This window comes from Melanostigma gelatinosum, assembly GCF_949748355.1.
Source record: "Melanostigma gelatinosum genome assembly, chromosome: 9".
NCBI classification, from domain to species: domain Eukaryota; kingdom Metazoa; phylum Chordata; class Actinopteri; order Perciformes; family Zoarcidae; genus Melanostigma; species Melanostigma gelatinosum.
Genome location: NC_136642.1, coordinates 9,681,020 through 9,703,941, shown reverse-complemented (window position 1 = coordinate 9,703,941; position 22,922 = coordinate 9,681,020). Strand labels below are relative to the sequence as shown.

Here is a 22,922-nt window from a genome sequence, read left to right as displayed (position 1 = left end):
ACATTTCAGTAGGAAATATACATTTTACTGCACAACATTTATCCTACAGCTGGATTTTTTATTTTTATTTATTTTTCAGGGACAATGCACACTAATCAACAGTTACACTGTAAGTGAGCCAGAGTTAGCCAGAGAGGCAAATTTCCATCTGCTGTCCCCGGCCAGATGTTTCAAGGCAGCCTAAAATAACAAAATCTCAAATTTACTCAGTTACTTTACAGTTTGATGTACAAAACATAACATTCTAATAAAATCTAAAGCACCGTTTTTGATTTCACTAATCAACAGTAAATTAGGTCGTTAAAACAAACTCCACCTCCACCAGTTTAACAATAATCTCATATTACAATAATCAGTGTTTGAAGTAGTATTCAGATCCTTAAGTACAAGTAGGCTGACAGTATTGACCACATTATAAAAAATACTCCTTTACAATTAAAACTACTGCGTTCACAAAATGTACGTCATTAAATTAAATACAAATAGCAGCAGTATATACTTCAAGTATCAAAAGTACAAGTGCTCATTATGCAAATTAGTCAAGATTAATATTACTACATCTGATTGTTGATGCATATATTTGTAAGTGTAGTATTATAATGTTGCAGCTGTTCGATGTGAAGCTAATTTCAACAACTTTTTGGGCAGCTTTGTAACATTGCATTATATTTTATAAGATAATATGGTTTTGGGCAACATTTTTAACCTGTAAAAACTTGTTATAGCTTTTTGAGGCTGCGTCAAAATTGTACTTAGGCAACTTAGGAAACTATATCTAATTATATTCCTCCCAGACAGTGCATCTAATAAATAAAACACTGTCAAAGAGTACTTCTCGTGGTACTTCCACACTTGAAAAGTAGGACAAAGGTGTTTTTGAACCCACACTCCTAATTTGACGGACTCTGATCTCCTGCGCAACATGTACTTTACGTAAAACCTTCTACGTTACGTACTATTTTTTTCTCAAGCCCTGACATCTTCTTACGTAAAAACCGTTAGAGAATACGAAACCAACGTAACGTTACGAGACAATCCTTGCGATCAGTGAAGGGTTTTGTGGGTCATGGAGGAGGAAGGTAAATAAAGGAGACGCGCTAACAACACACAGCGGCTGGTTTCAGACGGTTTACCGGGGGAGGTTTCACACTGCGGCAACTTTTTGCTGTGTTACGGTTGGAGAGGACGGACCGGAGAGGAGGGACTGTCGGTTCGGCTACAGCAGCAGCAGCAGGTCGGCGGTGAGATGAACATCATGCTACCCATCTCTTCGTGCCTCTCTGGCTGCATACAATCTCCGCACTGGCCCTCCAGTAGCTAGCTCATTGGGCTAACGCTAGCTACTGTTGAGAGAAACGGACCGTTAGTGCTTTTAAATCGTCTTGTATTAGAAGAGATACTCTGAGTAACATTGACTGAGCTAATGTTGCTGTTTGTGACTGAAGCCACAGTTAGCATCGGTGCAAAAACAATGCCTTCAGCGTGCACACTGCTCCAAATCAGTTACCTGGTTTGACACGTGACAGCAGGTTGACACTTCAAATCAACTAATTGCTCGCAGTGGCTTGATTTCAGTGGTCCACAGGGGAATATTTTACTGTAACTGAAGTTATTTACACAATAAAAGTGGAAGATGTGTGAATGTGCAGGGACGACAACAACACACACCTTCCACGGTTAATGCACCCAGTAGGCTTATTAAACGGTAAGGTGATCAAGTGTCCTGTCTGTGACAGTGCGTGTGTATTAATATCGGTGTCTAGTCCTCTTACTTTGGCCCTAATTATCATACAGTACAGCGGCTCTTTGAATCAGTAGGAATAAATTGCTCTTAAATCTACAGCCCAGAGAGACTATAAGAGTGATAGTCCACCTGTAGAGTGGACTCTCTAATATGTTCTGTCATGTTTTTAAGTGAACATCGCTACAGTGGAATAGAGTAGACTAGAGTGGAGAAGATGGGGAAATTAAATTTCTATTCCTGACACTTCATTATGGAAAGTGTAACCATTACATGTCCCTTCAGGGGGGATTGAGAAGTTGAGTTTGTCAGCTGTTCATCCTGGATGTAGGTCAGTGAGATGAGCAGCAAGCTTTCCTCTTGGACCACATCTTATTCTCAGGGTTTGCAGATTGAGACTGAATCATTGTCTTAAACATCTTTGTTATTGTTTTGCTTTTTGAGGATCAGGTTAGTGATCATCTAGCTATCACCTAATATCAATATCCTATTGATTACTCGACACCAGGTCTGGTTATCTTATAAATTGGCGTACAGATACCAAAACTTCAAACGAATTCGATCAGTGCCTTACTTGGGAATATAAACAGGTAGAAATTCTTAATTTCAAGTCATATTTGTAGAGTAAATGTTTTTGCACCAGAACCATGCCAACACTGGGACTTTTTGTATTTATATTAAAAAGAAATAAACAAGAACAGAATTTGATAGCAACTTTCAGTACTGGACAGTTTTTGATATTTGGTGCTCGTGTATTTCTTTGCTCGGTACCAACAAAGTATTTTGGTCCAATACTCAGCCCTGTATGATAGTAATAATAATTTCTGATGTTGGTTATAACAATAGGGCGATAAAAGCATTTTTGTTGTTGCAAGGACTACATTGCATGCAGTTACAAGCTTAAATCCTCGACCAGCTGAGTGAAATATGCAGTGACTGGCTGTGCCTTCCGGGCCATCGTGTCCACATTATTAATGGTTCACCCTAAGCCAGGAAATTACACAGACAACAGCAGATGGAGCTTGAGTTTGGTTATGTGACTGTGCTGCGCTGCGTGGACACGTTGGACATTTTAAAAATGTGGAGTCGGCAGAAGGTGATTCGCTTTGACTGAATGATTCCATTAACTTTGCTGAATTTTGTGCAGATTGTCCAAACGCAGTAATTCATCCATTCATTTCTCGTCAGTTCTCAGGTGGTCTGATTTGGGTTTGCCTCGTCCTTGTGTTGCCATGGCGATGCGGGAGTTGGTGGAGGCAGAGTGTGGGGGGGCCAATCCCCTCATGAAGTTGACCAGTCACATGACCAAGGAAGGGGGGGCATGGCGGCACCGCTCAACACCCACAGTGAGTGATTTGCACACACAACCGTTAATGGTTCAAAGAGCTGAATTTATCAGCTAAATAGTTTCAATGTTCTCCTGAAATGACACGAGTTGTTCTCTTACCTCGTTGCTTCCTTCTCGTTTCCTCAGATTGCCCCCTCTCCCATCGAAATTGCAACTGAAGAAGAGGTCAGCGCTTATGTTCCTTTACATATTGTGTTGACTATCATTCTGTATGATGTTTTAATTCAAGTCTCTCAGGTGTGCAACTCTGTATACTGGGTGCAACTTCTTAGTACAGTAATATCATGTTTTTATTTTTGCTGCAGCTGGTGAATGAGTTCCTTCAGGCGCCCCCCCGACCCCCACACACATTTGACATGGGTCAGCTGTTGGAGGAAATGCAGCAGATTGACCAGCAGAGCTACAGACAAGCTCCACAGAGAGGTGCACTTGATTATTATTAGTCTTTCTCATGTATTTTGCATCGCAGTTTTAGGTGTTTGTCTGGCTTGGGCCTAAGTCTGTGCACAAACGCTTTTCAACATTTTAAGCACCACATATTTTCCATGTCATAGCTCCAGATGTGGCGGCTTTGGCCCTCTCTGGTGATTGGACGGCCGAGTTCCTCTCCGGTCCTGACTCTGCCTCTGCTCCGGGGATCAGCGCTCTTGGTGATGCAGCAGATGCTGATTGGACGAAAGAATTTATTGCTGAGGCGGCAGGTAGTTTGACTTTGTTATCGTTTCTTTTTTGGCGCTCCTGTGTTTCACTCTGGACACACACTTTGCCTAAAGAAGCCAACTTCACACTACACGACTTTAAAGTCGTCAAATCGCTGTACCGTTCACACACTGACGGCGGCAGAGGCTCACACTCTACAAGAGCCTTTATCTGGAAGTGAGATCTCTAAATCACATGCCAGAAATGACACAGGCATAGCGTAATCATGCTTGATGATGTTGTCGTTGGCACGCATGTTCTCATGATAGCCTTGTTTACAAACCTAACTATTTCCCTCCATGTAGATCAGTCACTGTGTTACGTATTATGTATCGCACACACGTGGGCTACAGGCGAGGCGACGCCTCTGCCAGGTTTTCCCATCAACCCGTGTCTTGCACTCCCCGACAGATCCAGATATTTAGCATGCTAGATATCTGGAATGCGTCTGTGAGCGCCAAACAACGCAGATTTGCCTCTGATCTGGGGATTTTGTCCAGGAGCTCAGTCAGGAGTCAGGAAAATAAGGGCCAAAGTTGTGTCGTGTGAACTAAACGTAATGAGCACTCTATTTTTATGCAGTCATCATCAGATGTCTGTCAGATGTCATCAATCTTTACTGACATCAGAGCAAACTTGGCTTTGATAAATCCTTTAATTTTTGCATTGTGTGTACTTCTTTTTAATAATGTGCCTATCCGCTGTGTTTTTCCTCCTTTTCTCACTGCTCTGCTCCAGATCCCGGACGCTGGGCGGAGGAGTACCTGGAACAGTCAGAGGAGAAGCTGTGGCTGGGAGACCTGGGAGACCAGGAGAAGGAATGGTTAGAACAGGACACAGATAGAGAGAGTTGAAAGTTTACTGTTGAAAAAAAGGCTTCAGGCAGACTTTCATCAACGTTGAGCGAAGGCCAGACTCTATGATAATGGGAGCACAGGTGGACAAAGGATAATATGAACCTTCATCATGTTTTTTGTCTACTTGTTGGGTGGATGTGTGTGTTGACTTTAAATTAAATCTGATTTTTAACTTTGTTAAGTCCGTCCTTGTCTAATCATCGACACAGTGCACTGACCTGTACAGCCTTCAGCCTGAATTGAGTTGTTCCAGCCTTCATATGCTGAATGAAATAGACCGCTTCCTTCTAATCGTGCAACTCCTTCCAGTATGACGTTAACGTTTGCTTGTTAATGTGATAGGACGAAGGAGTATCAACCAGGGGAGGAGCTGAAGCAGACAGCCAATGAGCTCGTCTCAAAGGTTGACGACCCCAAGTTACAAAACACTGAGGTGAGCAGTGTGTTCACGTCCATGTCACTCATCCATTGGATCATTTATCCTCTATCACCATATCCTTTCGCTTTCTCTTTGACACTTTTTGGAGAGAAGTTTCTCTGGAGCACAGTGCATTGGTAACACTGATGAGGTCATTGCTTTAGTTTGGATAGAAAGTTGTTGGTTTGGAAAGGAACAAGCAGTATATTGGTATATATCTGACCGAATGGTAATGGTAAAATGCCTTTTTTGTTCTCATGTGTGTTTGTTTTCCGTTGTGTAGTTCCTGCGATTCATTAGGCAGATTGGCGAGGGCAGTGTGACAGTGGAGAGCAGGACAGACAAACGGCTGAAAGATAAAGCTCAGGCCGAGGAGGCTCAGAACTGGGCCTCCAACGTCAACCAGGTACGAGTCGCTGCCCACTGAGGAGGGGGTCGGTTGCCACTGGGAACACTTTGGGGAGGCACAGTGGTTCGCTATTGCACAGTATAGACGATGTCTTGTGACTCGTCAGCCCAGTAGCTGATGCAGAGTAACATTTTCCACGAATGTAACCAAAAGCAGCCGCTACATTGAAACATGAAGCTCCACGCTGCACAGCGTTGCAGATGGAATTTGTTCAGCAATGAGAGGACTCTTACGACGACCTGCTTCTCTTCGTCTGCATTACGTCTTGTGTACAATCAAGCTCTGGTTATTCCACCTTGATTCAGTTTTACTTCAATTATTGATTTTAGTGAGGTTGTGAGTAGTTACTTGTTCTGCATACAGTTCAGGCCAGATTTCGGATTTTTACTAGATTTTCCCCTGTAATCACAAAACTCTATTTCCGCCAAGAAAAGAAACAAAAAGTTGTTTTTCTTACCAATAAATAATTTGTTTAATACTTTTGATTTAGTAAATCTAGTGTTTTACTAATAATCTTATCATTTCTAAGAGTTTTACATATTTTCTATGAAATAGTCAAGTTTTAAGATAGTTGGTGTAAATATTACATTTTTGTATACACTTTGTATTTCATAATGTATTTCATAATTTTGACAGTAAATTATTGTTTTCTATGAAATAGTAAGAACATTTCTTACCTTTTATTTTTATCATTCCAAACTTATTGTTTTTTTTCTTATCCTGGCTGAAGATGGCATCCATATTGAACTGTGCATGTGTAGCTCTCAGTGCTGTTCTTGATGAATATCTAATCACCATGGCTCCATTGTACTTAATTACCCTCTAACTCTGACATGTACTTTTCCCATTTTTTGACCTGCCTTTGAACTCTTGGCTTGCCATTCCCTTCATTAATCAATTAACAACCGCCATTCATCCATTCCTCCTACTTAAATGAATCCTACTCTGCCCACCTCTCCAAATACAAACCCTCCTCACCAATCGCTCACCTCCTCCTCCTCCTCAAAACATTGCCCCGTTCTCCATTCCCCACCGCCACCCCTCCTCGCCTCATGCCATAGTTCCTGATGGAGACGGGGGGAGGGAGTCTTCCCCTGGAAGCCCCTGAGAGGAATGAGAAGCTTGACAAAGTTAAAGCTAAACAAGCAGAGCAGTGGGCCACGGTCATCAGGCAGGTAGGACCTCTGTGGTCGTGCAGTTAATGCAGTCAGATAAGTTTTGCTACTAGTGTTGTAGAGTTTTGTCCTCCACATAAACGGTAAGATACACGCAGCATTTCATTATTGTGTTGCTGTAGAGTCATTTTTCTATCTGATTAATAAACCAGAGGTTCAGTAGGAGTAATTGTTAGAAAGGCATGAGAGAAAAATAGCCTTTTCTGTGTTGTTTCTTCTTTCATCTCCTTTCCATTCACTTCCCTCTTATGTTTTTACTGTTTTAATGTCCCCGTCCTCTGCTCTAATAACAATTTTCATAGGCAGCCCGTGCTGACTCAGGTCAACCACTGTCATTGCTCCTCATTGTTCTTCAGGTGTCACAGGACTCGGCTGAAGCCTGGGTTGATGAGTTTGCCACATCGGGACCAGATTTCCAACACGCTGAAGCTGCAGTGGAGGTGAGACAAGAATCAGAGACAACTTAAAGTCTAAAAACAAAGCTGATAATGGATATTAAATGGAGAAGCCACTGTTTTCCTTTAACGGTAAAATCTGTCTACAATACAGGATGATGTGTGATGAGACTGAAGTAATGATGTGCATCTGTTTTTTTTGTCAGAGTGATGTGGATTTCTGGGAGAAGCTGCAGCAGGAGTGGGAGGAGATGGCTAAGAGGGACGCAGAGAGCCACCCCTGGCTGTCTGACTTCGATCAGCTGCTCAGCACTTCCTACGACAAGGTAGCTGTCGACCTGCTCACAACAGTTTTCATGGTTTCAGCATTTCAGCATTTTTGCCCATACAGCTCTACTGGCTGTATAAAAGGACGTGACGTACAGTGCGTTGCAGCGTTTCATGTATTTGATTCTGCAGGATCCTCTGTTGGAACAGTTCATGAAGAAGTGTTTTCTCCATATCTCCGTTGTGTTGGTCTCAGGGGTATCAGTTTGAAGAGGACAACCCCTATTTATCCAACCCTGACCCTTTGTCAGAGGGAGTGAAGAGGATGGAGGCGGGGGACATCCCTGGTGCTGTACGCTTCTTTGAAAGTGCTGTACAAAAAGAACCAGATAACCAGCTGGTGAGGTTTTATAAGCCTATGGCTTCATTTATCAGTATTTCACCCTCGTATTTATGAAAAGCAATCCAAAAAGTCTCCTTACTTGAAATGGAACTCACGTCTGTCGCCCCACAGAGGGCAGTTGTAATGACGCTGTGGTGTGTGTGTACATTTATTTTCATTAAATTACAGGCTTGGCAATATCTGGGAACCTGTCAGGCAGAGAACGAGCAGGAATTTGCCGCCATCAGCGCCCTCCGCAGGTTGGAACTTAGAATTGCAAAATGCTCGTCAATTCAGATGCAAATTAAAGTAGTGCATCTGAGTTTGATGGGTAGTTACGTTTGTATTTCTGTACACGTATATTATTTTTTTGCTGACATTGTTAAACTGTGAATGCTATGATTCTCAATAAGTCTAAATGAGGAGATGTATGTATCGATATGTATAGCGTGTGTCTGTGGTCACCACCTTTTCCAGTTCCCCCTTTAACCATAAATGTTAACAGTAAAATTAGACCTCATTAATTAAGCATTTGACCATTTCTAACATGCCATTGTTCCTTTCTCTGACTATTCTTTCATTAGATGTATAGAGCTGAAGAACGACAACCTGACCGCTCTGATGGCGTTGGCTGTCAGTTTCACCAACGAATCGCTGCACAGGCAGGCCTGTGAGACTCTTCATGATTGGCTAAAGCACAACCCAAAATTCCGTTCTGTGTGGGAGCAGAATGAGGGCGAACACCAGCAGGAAGGTGCCACAGAAAGGGAGAAGGAGAGAGAGCGGTTCGGCTCACTGCTGCCAGAGTGAGTATCGCACTAATTACGAAGTCATTCTGAAGTGTTTTTCCTTTATTGTATGAACTTCATCTTTTAACTCTTCGCCTCTTTCTTTTTGTTTCGTTTTTCCTGCACAGATCTTTGTTTACAGATGTTCAGTCCCTCTTCCTGCAAGCAGCCAACTCCGACCCCGCCCAGGTGGACCCCCAGCTGCAGTGTGGTCTGGGAGTTCTCTTCAACCTCAGCGGGGAGTACGACAAGGCGGTGGACTGTTTCAGCGCTGCTCTGTCCGTCACGCCACAGGTCAGTGTAGAAGCCAGTGCTGAGATACGAACGTCGGTCTTAACACTGCATGCTCTGTTTCTGAGCGCTCCCTTTTTTTCTTTGTGTCTTCTGTCTCCATCAGGACTACCTGCTGTGGAATAAGTTGGGGGCCACACTCGCCAACGGCAGCCGCTCAGAGGAGGCTGTGGCCGCCTACAGGAGAGCTCTGGAGCTGCAGCCCGGTTTCATACGCAGTCGCTACAACTTGGGAATCAGCTGTGTCAATTTAGGGGCACACAGGTGAGGGACACATTCTTCGGTTAGTAGATTGACGTTAACTGAGAGTTTCTTATATTTTGTCCACCCCATTTATATATCAGAGGGTAGATAATGGGCTCAAAGTAATTAGGAAAAGTAGTATTAGTTTATTTAAATTAAATATAAAAGTTAACCCAGCTAAATAAGCTTTCTCTCTCCTTCGTCCTCAGAGAGGCGGTGGAGCACTTCCTTGAAGCTCTATCTCTACAGCGCCAGGCCTCCGGGGACGGAGCGAGAGCAGCGAGGGGACCTGGAGGAGTCGCAGCCACCATGATGTCTGACAACATCTGGTCCACCTTGCGCATGGCTCTCAGCATGATGGGAGAGAGCCCTCTGTACGCTGCAGCAGACTGCCGGGACTTGGACACGTTGCTGGCTCACTTCTCCCAGAGAGAGGTGGACGGTGGGACAGAATGAGGGCCAGCCAGGGGGGGGCTTATCGAGTGCGAGTGTGTTTTGCTGGGAGGTAAATGTCTGGGTGGACTGAATGAAGCGAAGAGGAATCAGAGCGGTGACGGTTACAGAGAAACGGACGAGGAACACACTGTGAATTACCCACCGTCCTAGAGACATCACCTCGTGGTTATGTGCGCTTGAATGACTTCTATCAAACATTGCAGCATTAGTCTCTCCCTGGAAGACCCAGCCAGCAGCAATATGGTGTCGTCGCTGTATTTTACATGTTTGACAGTCCTCATATTTCATCTTGCTCTGTTGATCTGCAGAACTGGGTTCAATGTCACTTTTGTTGTTGATATGAAATTTGTCCTCAATGAAGAAAGTAAATGATTAATAATGATGTGGACAGTTTATCATTACACTCGACGTTCTCAGTCTTTCTCAACAGCAGGTTGTAGGTTGTATCTGTATACTCACTACGGTTATGTAGATTAAAGGTACAATATTGAAAAGAGTACAGCTTTTCATCAAAAGTGCTCCCAATAGAAGGATTAGGCCGCTCCAGAGTACAAACGCTAATCAAAAGTGCAACAGCAGCTTGTTTTTCTTTTCTTTCTTTCTTTTTGTTAATAAGTTATTTAATTTTTTAGTCATCAATTATCAACCAGGATAATGAACTGACAACCAGTGGGACTTACTGTTATGGTAAGGTGTGTGTGTGTAAAGTATGTGTGCGTTTTGGATCGGGGGGGGATTTAATTGTGCATCACGCTGATAATAAGATCATATAATTGTACTATCATTGAGAATGGTTTCTCTGGGCTCCTCCCTTCTCTTGCTCTTTTTCATATCTTTGTAGAACAATTTGCGTCGTAAAATAATGCCATATGCCATATTGTGTATTGTAACATAATTGTTGCACTATAATTGTGTTCAGGCTAGTTGTATCCTGACTGCAATGTTTAATATAATATTCAGCAATAAAGCTTTGATTCCAATCATCTGGAAGTCATTTTATTTCTGAAAAAATTAACAAAATGGCTGACACAAAAGTATTGAGAGCTGAAAAACAAATGAAAATAAAACATTTTATGTAGTAACAATAATAATGACGTTAATATCAGAAAATAGACTTTTCACTTACAGCTGTAAAGCATTTACTTAAGAATAAAGATAATAAACCTGTTTAAATTAATTATTTTAAGTTAATATGTCAATTTATATATGGAGGCTGGCGTATGCCACCAGATATTTTGTAGAGTTCAATTATAACAAATACAATGAAACTAAATCTCTGAATTTAAGTGGTCATAAAATGAAACTAGGAGCTGAAATATGATAGACCTTAAAGTGGCATCTTCTGAGATTTTCATTGAAATAGATGTCTGGTAACACAATGGTGATAGAGCCTATGGCACACTGATGAAAATATTGTAATTTACAATATCATGTAGTCCATGCTAATATACCTGGAAAAAACTGTTTTTATATATAATATATATATATATTTGAATGGTTATATTTATTACCATGATATAACTAAACACAGTACAGAAAAGTCTGTGAATATTCGGGAGTGACACTCCGACCTTCATATGTAGGTAAATTTCTGTTTTTTGTAAAAAGTAATATTGTATCGTTTTCAAAATACATTTCCGCAAATAATGTAGAAACATCTATTCATGGTATGTTATTGTGCTTTGTTCTCCCTGATTTCCCTAACAAGTGTCACTTCATTGAATACGACATTTTTTTACGAGGCAGTTTGAATATGGAGGCACGTTTCAGCTCCATCGTAACTTTTCATTTTTCTCCCCTCGTGACAAAAACAAAGCATTCATTTGAAATTTCAAATGTGTTATCTGCGAGTCACCACTCCCAGTTCTAGAACTCCGTGCTCTAAGCCAATCAGCGTCGAGGAGGCGGAGAGAACGCCGGCGTTGATTGGCTCGTTCAAAAATAACACGTACGCAACCCGCCATTTAAATGTTTTAAAAGTCTCGCGTGTTCCCCTGTTTATCGCCAGTGTGGACTGTGGAATAAGTGAAAAGAAGTCCTGCGACACGCCTGATCATTCAACTGTCTTCGTCTCGTGTTAGGTAAGCCAGAGAATGTTTTCTAAACTGTACACCTGATTAGTCCACACTCTATCAAATGTATGACCATGTAAGGTTAACGGGCTATCACAACGTTACAGTTACATGTGAATATAAGAAATAACGCTCACTAACGTTAAACGGGGAAACCTCATCCTAACTGACCTTAGCTAAGCTAACGTCAGCTATCTGTTAACGTGCACATGTTAGCTACTTCTTTCATTTTCCGCTAACTGCTCTTATGAAATTGCGTAGTTAAAAGTCAGTAAGGCACGTTTTTCATTGTATGGAAATGCACTTTTTGGCATTAATTCTTACATAATCCTCTGTATTCTACACTATGTACTGTGTTTTATACTTCGGTTGTGTTTTGTTACAATATTTGTTGTTACTTTGATACATGCTCTGGCAGACATTAAAAGTGTATTTAATTATGTTCTATTTACCTGTGATCCAGGTAAAATAGCATCATGGGATCCAGTGAGAGTAAGATGGTGTCTGCACCAATAAAACCAGAACCAGCAATCAAAAACTGCCGGGTCACTGATCTGATGGATCCGCGCTCTCCTTCAACAGCAGTGGATCGTACGCCCATTCAGGTAGGTTACCTGGCTGACTTGCTTTCAGACATACTGTAATTTGTGGGCGAGCATTTATAAACAGATTAACCAGATTAAATATTCTCCCAAAGGTCGACGGGCTTGTTCCCAAAACCAAGTGTCCGCTGGCCTTCACTGATCCCCGTTCACCTACTGTTGGCGTTAGCCGCACCCCTGCCAGAGAAGTCATAAGAGGTAACTATTTCTTAAAGAATAGCATTCAGTTTGACTTTCTTTTTTTTCACCTGCAACATGTCCTGTAACGTGATGTTCCTGCATTTGCCCCTCCAGCAACAGTTGAGTCCTTTGCCCGCCGCCTGGGCATGCTGCTGCTCAACGAGACTGAAGAAAACGTCCCTGAAGCTCCTCAGAAATGCTTCAGGGATGCCGTGGAGGAGAGTGAAGAACTGGCTTCCACCGAGCATCTTCTGGCTCCGCAGCCCTCCCACTGCTTTGCCTCCCTGGACACCCCTGTGCAGCCCCCTATCAAAAATGTGGGTGACTCGCGACCCTTTGTGCTTTGTGGGAAACTCCAGTTTGAGGTGGAATTAGAAACTGAGACGGACATTAGCCTGGAGGAGGCTGAAGAAGCAAGAGAGTCTCCTCTTCACAAGAGACTGAGCATGAGCCTGATAACCTGCCATGAGGGGGCGACGTCATCCCAGATCTTTGCTGAGGTGCACCGTGACAGCATTTCATCCCCAGCGCCTAGTGCAGAAGTGGAGCCACTCGGAGATGCTGTGGATCATTCGCATGCCCTTCCGTCTGTCACTGTTGAACCAGGGACCCCCGTTGAGCCTTCCCTCCCCACTGATTCAGATGGTTCCCCAGCTCAGGTGTCCCCTGCACAGTCAGAGAAAGCAGAGCCATCTTCTGAAGAAACCAAAGAGCTTCTTGAAGAATCTTCTTTGCCTTCTGCACCAGAGCCACCGACTGTCCCCAGCCCAGAGCAGCCAGCGCTCAGCACCGGCATCCGCTGCCCCACCTTTGACCCAAAGAGCCCCAGTCAGGTGGTGTTCAAGCCGCAGTGGTTGGGAAAAGGTTTTGGCACCACTGGGCTGAGAGCTAGAAGAGTGCAGGGTGGAAAGGGAGGCTCCTCTCCTCTTGCTGTCCACATGGCCGTGAAGAAAGTAACCGAGAACAAGCGACGGTCTGGGAAACTAACGCAGAAAGGTGTGTAGAACGTTTGTGGCTTCTCGTTTTATAAGATAACAAGATGTTGTTGCCTGACGTTTCCTTTCTTTTCAAGGTACTGAAGGTCGCTCCCCACTGCAGATCCTTAAGGGGACCAACTCACCCCGGGGCCAACGTCCTCAGGTATTGTTTTTACAGACATGCACTCGCTGCTGGTGATGTCTGCGCTCCGTATATACACTGAAACTTCATTTGAACTTGTATTGACTTGTCACGGTGAAGTTGAGTAATTTAGTTTGCCATGAATTGGATTCCATCACAGAAAGTTTAAAACGTTGCTGAGATAACGTGCCGTGTCCTCTCCACTTTCCAGACGAAGCTGAAGGTGTCCACCCCAGATAAGCAGAGACTCGGACAGATTGACCGCAGAGTGCTGGCAGTGTCTCTGGATAAGGAGAACCGATGATTCACTGCAGCGTGTACAGAATCATACCGCTTTTATCGCCCTTAAAACCAGATTTTATCTGTACAGCCTTCTTAAATAGATTTTTGTTCGGTGTATATTCGTTTTATTACTGCAGTTTTCTATCCTGTTTTGTCTTCTTGTAAATATAAATAACATGATTTGCATTCATTCTTCAGCTTTATATCTTTGTGTTGGTTGTAAACAAATTCTGCTGTTTATCATTTGCTTTCCTTTTTGTATTTTGATTCCTTTTTTAAAGAATACATTTCTTAACCAAACTGTAAAATTCTTTATTTTTGCCCAAATGAATAAAAGCTTAACACTAAATGTTTTATTTTTGTTATAAATATATTTGAAAAAGATTGCATTTGATACGGAGAATGCTTTGACAGTTATTTATACCATTAGATTGTAATAAACACTAGAGGAGCCCTGTAAATTACAATAATACAATTTTGGTTAAACACTATGTATTACTATAATGATGCAGTATTTCATGCCTCACTCCATATGCAGTGGGATTTAAATATGGACATGTTGATGAACAGCGTGTCAGAAATCAACAGTTAAGACTTGTGTAATGCAGAATCCCATGTTTATTGGACAGTCTTTAACAAAGGTAGTATTGCTTTACTTTGCACAGTGTGTATCCAGTGTTGGAAAAAGAGGCAGTCCAAATTCGAGTCAAAACTCTGATATATGTTTTCTGTCTGTACAAAAACTCCTTGAGGTTTATCTTGTACCATGCAGAGGAAAAAGTAAGCGGTCACATACCGATTCATTTTGTATTGCTCATATGCGCACAATAGCTGTTATCATCCATGTACCACTCATACAAATAGTCCTCCTGTCCTCAGACAAATGGGGTTATTGTTTTTTGCAAGTGCTTAGTGGACCATGAAAACCATTTTTATTATCCCATCTGTCAGTGCAACAGTTTACCCAAAGCACTTTTCAGGTCTAGCTACAAGGGAGGGAGGGGGAGGAGTCCCCAAATCCTGGTAAATATTGTCCTTCAATCACATACAAAACAACTCAACACTGATCTAAACATCTGCAAACGAGCACTCTATTTTAATTAAAGTTAGAAAATGTAAATGTAAGCATCTAGGGAATCTACCAAAACTAAGAACAGTCCGAAACAAAAACAACGCAACTGCTCATATTATTCATACGACATAACTTGTGCTTCGATATAAAACACAGCACATTAGTATAGCTAGAGTGAACCTTCACAGGCTGCAACTTGACACGTATTCAATTCTGTCTCATCCAGCGGGCTACCATTTCCAGTTGGCAATTGTTCTCATTGGGTGACCTCTGAATTGCTGCAACAAATGTGCATATGTTATGGTTATTTGAACCGCAATATCATAAATTATTAAGAGGAATGATCTTTTACTGAGACCCCCACCCCTTGTCCCACCCCTAAATTCCCCCATTACGTGAGAAGAAAGGTGAGACCGCGATGTGAGAGGAGAAAAGCTTCACATTACATCCCCTCTCCAACATTAGATAGGACTTGGCACAATTAAAATACCCTCTTCTCGCCCTACGCGGCCCCCCCCCCAACCCACCCCCTCAAACTCTTGCTCAAACTCTTGTTTCTTTTTTTATCTTCTTCACTTTCTACCAGACTGATAATCACTGCTCTCTCTCTGCTCGCTGGTGAGGAACAGCCTCAGTTCCATATCTTGAGGAAGCTGTCCCAGGATCCTGTGCAACACGCCATCCCATCTGAGGACACTCCGATGCAGCTCACTCTGTTGTCATGACCAGCCAGCACTCCTTGACCACGGCACAGAAGGAAAATAATGATGTGAGCTGAGCAAAGTACCACTGACAAATACCACTGACATGACCCAGATGCAGAACACTGCGTCCAATATCAGAAGTCTAACACTGGAGCTTTTAGATGCTTTGAAATCGGTTTCTGAAACCACTTAACATCTCTAATTTCCGCCTGTACTTACCCACTCGCTCAGATTTCAGTGTGTCCCAGATGTTGACATTGAAGTCGTCATAGCCAGCCAATAACAGGCGTCCAGACACGGAGGGGGCCAGGGAGGTGACCCCGCACATGATGCTGGAGTCCTGGTAGGTGTTGAGCTCCTGGTCAGCTCGCAGGTCGTACAGTTTACAGGTGGCGTCATCCGACCCTGTTATCACTGCGTTACCATTGGGGAAGAACTGGAAGACAGAGAAGTGATTAGAAAGTAGGCCTCCTTTGAGCTCTGATACAGACGTCTGGTGTCTTTCTCATCCTCACCCCAATTGCGTTGATGTCACTCTCATGGCCCGAAAAGGTCTGTCTGCATTGGGCCTCCCTGATGTCCCACAGCTTGGCTGTGAAGTCACACGCCCCTGAGATGAAAAAGTTGAAATCTGGGGACACGGCCAGGGACATGCAGTCTCCCAGGTGTCCTGCAAAGATTGTCTTTTCTGTCCCTGTCTCAATGTCCCATAGCACGCTAGAAGGAGACAATATTTATATGTGTTTTAACTACAGAGATAAAAGTTGCAACATGCTTTTGAGTTCAGTTAACCACACTGTGTTCTTACCAAGTGCAGTCTCCAGAGCTGGTGATGATCTCAGTGTCACTGAGGAAACGACAGCAGGACAGGTAACCTGAGCAAACAAAGAAACACCAGGTAAGGAGTCGTGTAAGTGAGTTAAAGGAGGACTCAGAGACACCAGCGACTTCAAGAGATTTAACTTCTGAGCTGCATTGTCCTACCTGTGTGTGCCGCCAGCTCACGCATGACTTTGACGTTTCCATCCTTGCCCTTGAGGTTGTAGATGGAGCACATGTTGTCCAGACCGCCACAAGCCACGAGGTTCCCCGAAGGTGCATAGGCACAAGTCATCACCCACGATGACTTGAGAGGGATGGCATTCACCTGGGGGACAGAAGACCGGTGAAACGCGTGTCTTCAACCACTAAAAACCAAATGCACTTCAATGGATACATCTGAATGTAAGCCACGAACATTTAAAGGCCCCGAAAACACATTTTCTTAATCAGCTTCTTAGTGTAAGCGACAGGGTCCTGCATTAACACAATATGTTCTGCCAAAGTTGGAAACATTTTGGGAACATAACATAAGAGGTTTTTGTTGCATGTTGCTTATTGAGTCACTTTAGTTTTTTAGAAGATATTAAGATTTGGCGCTTTTGGAACATTTTGTTAATTTCAGTATTTTATGCCAAGTTTTTACCTTTTCTCTTCAAAATTAAACCCTCTTCATTTTCCTTACAGCCTATCGGAAAATGATGTATGTATTATGTATAATGTCATTACCCTCATCTGCCATCGCTGTAATTATGATGCGCCTCTCTTTTGCTCTTTCCTACCTTGTTGGTTGTAATGCTGTCCCACACTATGAGTTTTCCATCTTGTGAGGCACTGACACACAACCTGGGGGTGTAACAATGACAGCGATATAAAAAAACAACAGAGACAGAGACAGGTAACATGTAAGCAAAAAAATTAAATTAAAGGCCCCATATCGTAAAAAGTGAGATTTTCATGTCCTTTTTATTATGAAACAGGTCTAACTGCTATATAAATACTGTTAAAGTATTGAAAAGCTCAATCCACGAAAGAAATACACAAAGCCCGTATTCAGAAACTGTGCCTTTAGACGAGCCGTCAGAAATGCAAAAATCCGTCAAACTTTGCTAAACCAGAGCGGTTCAGACGGAGGGTGAATCCAGGTATATTCAGACAGACAGATGAGAAACATTAAAGCCTGAACGTGTTCTATTAGAAACCCAAAATCTGAGTTTGAACGTGGAAAGGAGCACAACATGTCTCCTCCTATTAATTCATCCAGTTAAAAAGTACTGAACTAATCTAATACACCAATCAGAATTGCAGGTGCAGGTGCTCTTTCAATATGAGTACAACATGCTGTGTATTTACGTGGAGTCAGTGCCCCAGTGCATCGCGTAGATCTTGGCAAGGTGACCCCTTAGTGTTTTCCTGGTCTTCAACTGGACGCGTCCCACCGCGGTGATCCCGGCTGCTGCTTCTTGCAGTGTGGTGTCCTGTACCGTCTTACGAGCTGCCTGAGGAGTAGACACAAACACCAAATACAGGTTACTGCCAGTATTGATCTAAGATGTGGTTAGAAACATTTGGGGAAGAAATGTCTTCAGGTCAAAGTGAAAAGGAAAGCCACATAATGGTAATGATGAATACTGTGGGCAGCCACATTGTTTATTACAGATGATACTGACAGTGATCTGGTCTTTGAGACTCTCCGCCTCCTTTCGCAATTCCTCCATTTCACCCATGGCGATGGTTGTTAGGCGCTGTCACCAATGGAGACAGGAGAGATGGCAGGAAAGCTGATAATCCTGAAATTAAGAAGAAGAAGAAGAAGAAGAAGAGAGGTGGGGAGAGAACAAAAACAGAAATTAGTTACCAAGATATTATTCAAGAAAACGTATATTTTCCAGTAGTTCTAGCATTCGCTGTATAAATACTTCATGCTGGCCGTTTACCTGCACCTGACGGTTTTTAATCCTCCCCAGCTCCAGTCTCCAAGTAAATGCTATTTTGCAAGTCAAACTGGCCCTCGTCTACTTTGCAAACGTTCACAAACACGCAGGAGTACACACAGAAACCCACAGAACAAACTTACACCTGCACACGCACGCACGCACGCACACACACACGCACACGCACACACACACACACACACACACACACACACACTGCATGAATATTCAAGAAGGACATTATTAACAGCGAAAGTATTTGCTCTTCAGATGATGTCACACCTATATGGAGAGCACACATCCTCACCCAGAATGTACACACAAACCAGTATGTCCTGTAACAATGTCATCAGTGTTTCACCTCTCCCTTGTCAACACATTCACAGTCGTGATAGTTGGTTTGAGCCATTCGATGCTCCAGTGAGCTGTCACCTAATGTTGATGGCTATTGAATTTGGCAATGTCATGATTAAACGAGCACATTTTAGCAGTAAACCAATCACCTAATGAACAAACTCATACACTGTGTCAAATGTAATCAAGGCACAAGTGGAAAAGGCAGAGTCACGAAGCTGATTTTACAGATCCAACCAAAGAGACATGACACTGACTGGATAGTAAAGCAGCAAGACCAACCTCAACAACAACACCCCCCCCCCCTTCAACCGCACACGTGCAGATATCACAAATGACTTTTGTCTCTTGTGAGGAACTAATTGTCACGATGCTATTTTCTTTTATCTTACCTTGAAAACCGATAGGAGTCGAGGGAATAACTTGTGCTGATCTTATCGCATACGTGCATCCCTGCAGCAATCCCTCTCTCTCTGTCTGTCTCACTATTTGAATGAGTGTCCCTGTCAAAACACATGACCAAGTGGATTTGCTTCTAATTTGTTTGAAGTGACAAGGAGAGGAAGGGAGGGAAGGAGGGAGTGACTCTGTGAAAGAAAGAGATTTGCTTTAATTGTTTGCGACTTGGCTCTATCCTTTATCTATCTAATGCTTAAAGTGAATGGAAGGATGGACTGAAATGTGTTGAAATAAAATGATAGTGCTGATTCATGGCCTTTATAGTAGTGCAGTGCGCCAAACACCTCAGCAGCTACAGTATAGGTGTCCGACCTTAAACCGCTGATGTCTACATTGTCCCTAAAGTTGGTAACAGGGGATTGTAGGCCTTTGTTCCAGATGGTAAATTGCTTCGATAATGAGTGTTGTAATGAATGCTTGAGTGTTTTAGTTGTGCTATTACCCTTTTGCCATTCTGTTCCTGGGTCACCTTCCATTGTTCCATGTGATTAAATGACTGCTAGAGCTTGTTGGATGGCGAAGTGCATTAACCCAGCCAGAGAGAAGAGGAGGCAGAGGGAGGGGAGGGAGAGTGGGGGGTGGAGGGTAAGAGGCGAGGCAGGAGAGTGAGTTTTAAATCCAACTGGCTGAGATTTTAAAGGGAAGCCTTTTGAATCAAATCTGCTCTCATCCGCTTACTGACTGCTCTTTGCATCTGGATAAGAGATGGAGAAAGGGATGTGGGGGCAGCTGGAGGACGCAGAGGGAGTTGTGAGAATGGGAGCCTGTTTTCGGTGTGACTGGGCCTATCAACTTGAGTCTGATCAGTGACAGCTTGCATCTTCACCGAAAACTCAGATCTCCTAACCAGTTACAACTGAAAGTCCAGTATTCTTCTCGTGCATTAGGTACCGAGTCAAAACAACAGCAAAACAAGATGTGAGAACATGGCCGTTGTGATGAAAATGACTGATGGCTTTTGTGTTGTAACTCCTTATATTTACCTGCATTCCTCATCGCCTAAAATAACATGACGTGTCTGTGCAGTATTTTACCACATTGTTTATGCTGCGATAGCGAACCGTTTAGTATCTCTGGGTGTATAAAGCTGTTGTGGGCAATGTTGTAAATCAATGGCTAGGATTGATTTACGGAAATATCGATGTGATTTTTCATTCAAATTTTGGCTATTTCATTATCAGTTTCTTGAAACCATACATATATCAATATAAAATGACAAATAACAAAATAGAGGATTTTGGTAAATGTGGTTTGGTAAATTTTGCCTTTTTCTTGCGTAGTCAGTCAGTTTACAAAAAATTAAAAGTTACCACTTTGAATCAGAATTTTACACCCCGCATGGGACAGCCACACAAACAACCTAACATCGTTTTATCATGCAGATTATATCTGAGGGTATTAGGATTTAGACAACAAAACGTTGTTGTTTTTGTCAGATTATCAATCTACAAGTCAAAGCCATTATTGTTTGCTGATCCCATATAAATCCCTCTGCTCTGTGTGCGTCATCAACACAAGATAAAACACATATAAGTGCATTGAATGTGTGTCGTGACATTATTTTGAATGGCATGTCCGTATTTGATATCGAGATATTATTTTCGATGTGTGTCCTACATGGTACAGTGTAAGATCACATGTGCATGATATTGTAAGTGTGCTGCCCTTTCATTTTGACAAGTTTAAGGCTATATCATCACCATCACCATCTGAACGTCATGACACAACTTCACAACTAGCATGAACAAAAAAACGTGAACACCAACATGAGACCATCCACTCACCAATTAGGAGACTCCACTCAAAGTAATTTGGTAGATGTTCAATCACTATTCCTCCAGTGGTCTCCCTCCGGTCGTTGTCATAAGTTCAGCCTGCCTGTTACTACACTTTCTCCCGCTCAGTCACTGTTGGTATCACAGACAGTGGGATATTCCTCCGTCACTCACTCTCTCCACTGCTCCTATGAGGAACAGATGAGGATTGGAGGGATGAAGGGAGATCAGTGATGAGGGGATAAACCCTGGGATGGACAGAAAGAGGGGGGGGGGTAAAAAGAGACAGAAAGGGAGAGGAGACAGTGGGGGAAACCAAACAAGGTGCAGAGCTTGGTTATGGGGTCATGAGACATAAGCTGGGGTGAATTTGAATCAAAAACTAAGAGATGGAAATCATGGAGGGGAGGGGGGTAGGAAGATAAATAGAGGACCTGGGAACATGGCTTTTTATGGTGCTGAGTTAGACTTTGAAAGATCTATGACTGGCAGGAGGGTTTGTGTTTTGTAAACCTTAGGTGAAGCTAATTTTAGAAAGCGTATGTGCATAGAGGGCAGTGCAGAGATCAGACAGGGCAGAGTGGTGATATGGAGACCAACTGCAGCATCCATCTTACCATGCAAACAGCACCACCAGGCAGGGACATACTACAGTGTACAGGATATGTGCTACTAAAACTAGCTAACGCACTACGGTGTCTGTCCTCCTTGTTGTTTGTGTGTTTTCTTTCTTTGTCATGTTTGACCTAATGACTCACCCACTGGGCCCCCTGCTTGGCCCCCCTGGTTAGCTCAAGTTCTGCTCTGGTGGGACCTAAATGCAAAACAAACACCTAAACTTGAAGGTTCCTCTTTTAATTTTCGCCCTTGCTCGTTAGAGAGTGTGCAACCCACAGCTGTTACACATTATCGAACAGTAAATCACCTGTGTTAGTTACGAAATAGCACAGCTTGTGCTCACTATCACGAGATAGCACTTTCAGGCAGGAGGGTGCTCTGTTAGGATACGGTGACCACATTTCTCCCAAAAGTTTAAAAGTATCCAGCTTTGCTCACTCAAGCACGGTGATGACATAAGCAGACTGGTCGTTTTGGCGGATGTGACTCTAGATTTGGAGAAATTGAGTTGCAGGCTGTGAGACGGAGCGTAAAAATGATAGAAAACCAAAACGAGGGGAAAAAAGGATTTGTTAGGCATCGCACTGACCAGGAAAAAGACAGACAGAGAGAGAGAGACCGAGAGAGAGAGGGAGAGAGAGAGAGATTTTGGGTTTCTATTTAAAGACCAGTGTCGTTACTTACAATAAAATGTTGTACACGTACACATGTGTACATACGACTTGGTGATTGGTGCAGGACAATAGACACAGTACAATAGTATAAGACATGATTAAAGATAAAAAATAAGAACATTTACAATAGGATATGAAAAATAAACAAACAATGTTATTAAAGTGGTGTGTGTCTATTTAAAGTGAAGCGTTATGCAGGGACGTGTGAATGTGTTTGTTCCGAGGATGTAAGAGACAGAGTCAGTGGGCCTTGATGAGCCTGACTGCTGACAGGAAGAAACTGTTTTTGTGGCGTGAGGTTTTGGACCGCAGCCTCCTGCTCGAGGGAAGTGACTCAAACAATACTTCTAGTACTTGTAGCTTGCGTTGTAACTGACATCGCTTTAGTTTTTGTGTCATTTAAAGTCACATGAAGTTTGTACAAAAACCAACTCATTGTTAGGGAAGCAGATTTTTTTTAAAGTCTATAAATACCAGCAAGGGTCACTAAACCTTTAACCGTGTTTTCAATAAATGGGGGGTGAGTGGGTGGAGAGGGGAGGGGTGACTGGATTAAATGTCACAAACAACTATTGTGACATGAATGGAGAATCATAAATGTTAATCCTCCTATTAGTTATCATGTTATGTTTGTATCTAATGATATGTGTGGGCCACAATTAGTAGCAGAGTTAATGTGTGGAAGTGCAGCATAAGGGACGAGTGGTCATGTCAACTACTCACTACACACATCAGTCAGTTATGACTGTAGGATGCTTTGATTTCAGTTTTATAACTAAACTGTAGGCC

At 42.7% G+C, this 22,922-nt stretch overlaps 3 protein-coding genes across 7 annotated transcripts; 2 read left to right on the top strand and 1 right to left on the bottom strand.

The window, feature by feature from the left end:
• Positions 1-1,060: 1,060 nt before the first annotated feature.
• Positions 1,061-10,443, top strand: pex5 (peroxisomal biogenesis factor 5). Of its 4 annotated transcripts, none has more exons than XM_079275895.1 (16): positions 1,061-1,234; positions 2,930-3,087; positions 3,216-3,254; positions 3,395-3,512; positions 3,644-3,790; positions 4,527-4,611; positions 4,988-5,078; positions 5,347-5,469; positions 7,004-7,087; positions 7,249-7,368; positions 7,566-7,709; positions 7,881-7,951; positions 8,276-8,497; positions 8,608-8,773; positions 8,877-9,034; positions 9,223-10,443. In XM_079275895.1, exons 2-16 carry the CDS (start codon positions 2,974-2,976, stop codon positions 9,467-9,469), a joined length of 1,929 nt encoding a protein of 642 aa, XP_079132021.1. In that variant the 5' UTR covers positions 1,061-1,234; positions 2,930-2,973; the 3' UTR covers positions 9,470-10,443. The 4 variants fall into 4 exon arrangements, with proteins under 4 accessions (XP_079132021.1, XP_079132022.1, XP_079132020.1 ...); XM_079275896.1 differs by having other exon boundaries at positions 1,061-1,241; positions 2,937-3,087; XM_079275894.1 differs by having other exon boundaries at positions 1,061-1,241.
• Positions 10,444-11,462: 1,019 nt separating this feature from the next.
• On the top strand, positions 11,463-13,914 carry cdca3 (cell division cycle associated 3). The gene is made up of 6 exons (XM_079275904.1): positions 11,463-11,550; positions 12,005-12,146; positions 12,239-12,341; positions 12,438-13,319; positions 13,396-13,463; positions 13,654-13,914. Exons 2-6 carry the CDS (start codon positions 12,018-12,020, stop codon positions 13,744-13,746), a joined length of 1,275 nt encoding a protein of 424 aa, XP_079132030.1. The 5' UTR covers positions 11,463-11,550; positions 12,005-12,017; the 3' UTR covers positions 13,747-13,914.
• Positions 13,915-15,396: 1,482 nt separating this feature from the next.
• gnb3a (guanine nucleotide binding protein (G protein), beta polypeptide 3a) lies at positions 15,397-19,102 on the bottom strand. Of its 2 annotated transcripts, XM_079275906.1 has the most exons (10): positions 19,000-19,059; positions 18,257-18,398; positions 17,990-18,109; positions 17,673-17,818; positions 17,102-17,165; positions 16,485-16,647; positions 16,309-16,375; positions 16,016-16,217; positions 15,720-15,936; positions 15,397-15,534 (listed from the first exon to the last, which is right to left on the bottom strand). In XM_079275906.1, exons 3-10 carry the CDS (start codon positions 18,044-18,046, stop codon positions 15,428-15,430), a joined length of 1,023 nt encoding a protein of 340 aa, XP_079132032.1. In that variant the 5' UTR covers positions 18,047-18,109; positions 18,257-18,398; positions 19,000-19,059; the 3' UTR covers positions 15,397-15,427. The 2 variants fall into 2 exon arrangements, with proteins under 2 accessions (XP_079132032.1, XP_079132031.1); XM_079275905.1 differs by lacking the exon at positions 18,257-18,398 and having other exon boundaries at positions 19,000-19,102.
• Positions 19,103-22,922: the final 3,820 nt, after the last annotated feature.

Excerpts from the sequence above, each read along its gene's own strand:
- pex5 (XM_079275895.1), top strand. The coding sequence starts at position 2,974 with ATGGCGATGCGGGAGTTGGTGGAGGCAGAGTGTGGGGGGGCCAATCCC. Across the intron at positions 4,612-4,987 it reads GGAGACCAGGAGAAGGAATG|GACGAAGGAGTATCAACCAG; the intron begins GTTAGAACAGGA and ends TTAATGTGATAG. Across the intron at positions 7,369-7,565 it reads TCAGCACTTCCTACGACAAG|GGGTATCAGTTTGAAGAGGA; the intron begins GTAGCTGTCGAC and ends TGTTGGTCTCAG.
- cdca3 (XM_079275904.1), top strand. The coding sequence starts at position 12,018 with ATGGGATCCAGTGAGAGTAAGATGGTGTCTGCACCAATAAAACCAGAA. Across the intron at positions 12,147-12,238 it reads TGGATCGTACGCCCATTCAG|GTCGACGGGCTTGTTCCCAA; the intron begins GTAGGTTACCTG and ends ATTCTCCCAAAG. Across the intron at positions 12,342-12,437 it reads TGCCAGAGAAGTCATAAGAG|CAACAGTTGAGTCCTTTGCC; the intron begins GTAACTATTTCT and ends TTGCCCCTCCAG.
- gnb3a (XM_079275905.1), bottom strand. The coding sequence starts at position 18,046 with ATGGGTGAAATGGAGGAATTGCGAAAGGAGGCGGAGAGTCTCAAAGAC. Across the intron at positions 16,648-17,101 it reads ACAGCATTACAACCAACAAG|GTGAATGCCATCCCTCTCAA; the intron begins GTAGGAAAGAGC and ends TCTGTCCCCCAG. Across the intron at positions 15,535-15,719 it reads ACTGAAATCTGAGCGAGTGG|GAGTGCTGGCTGGTCATGAC; the intron begins GTAAGTACAGGC and ends GCCGTGGTCAAG.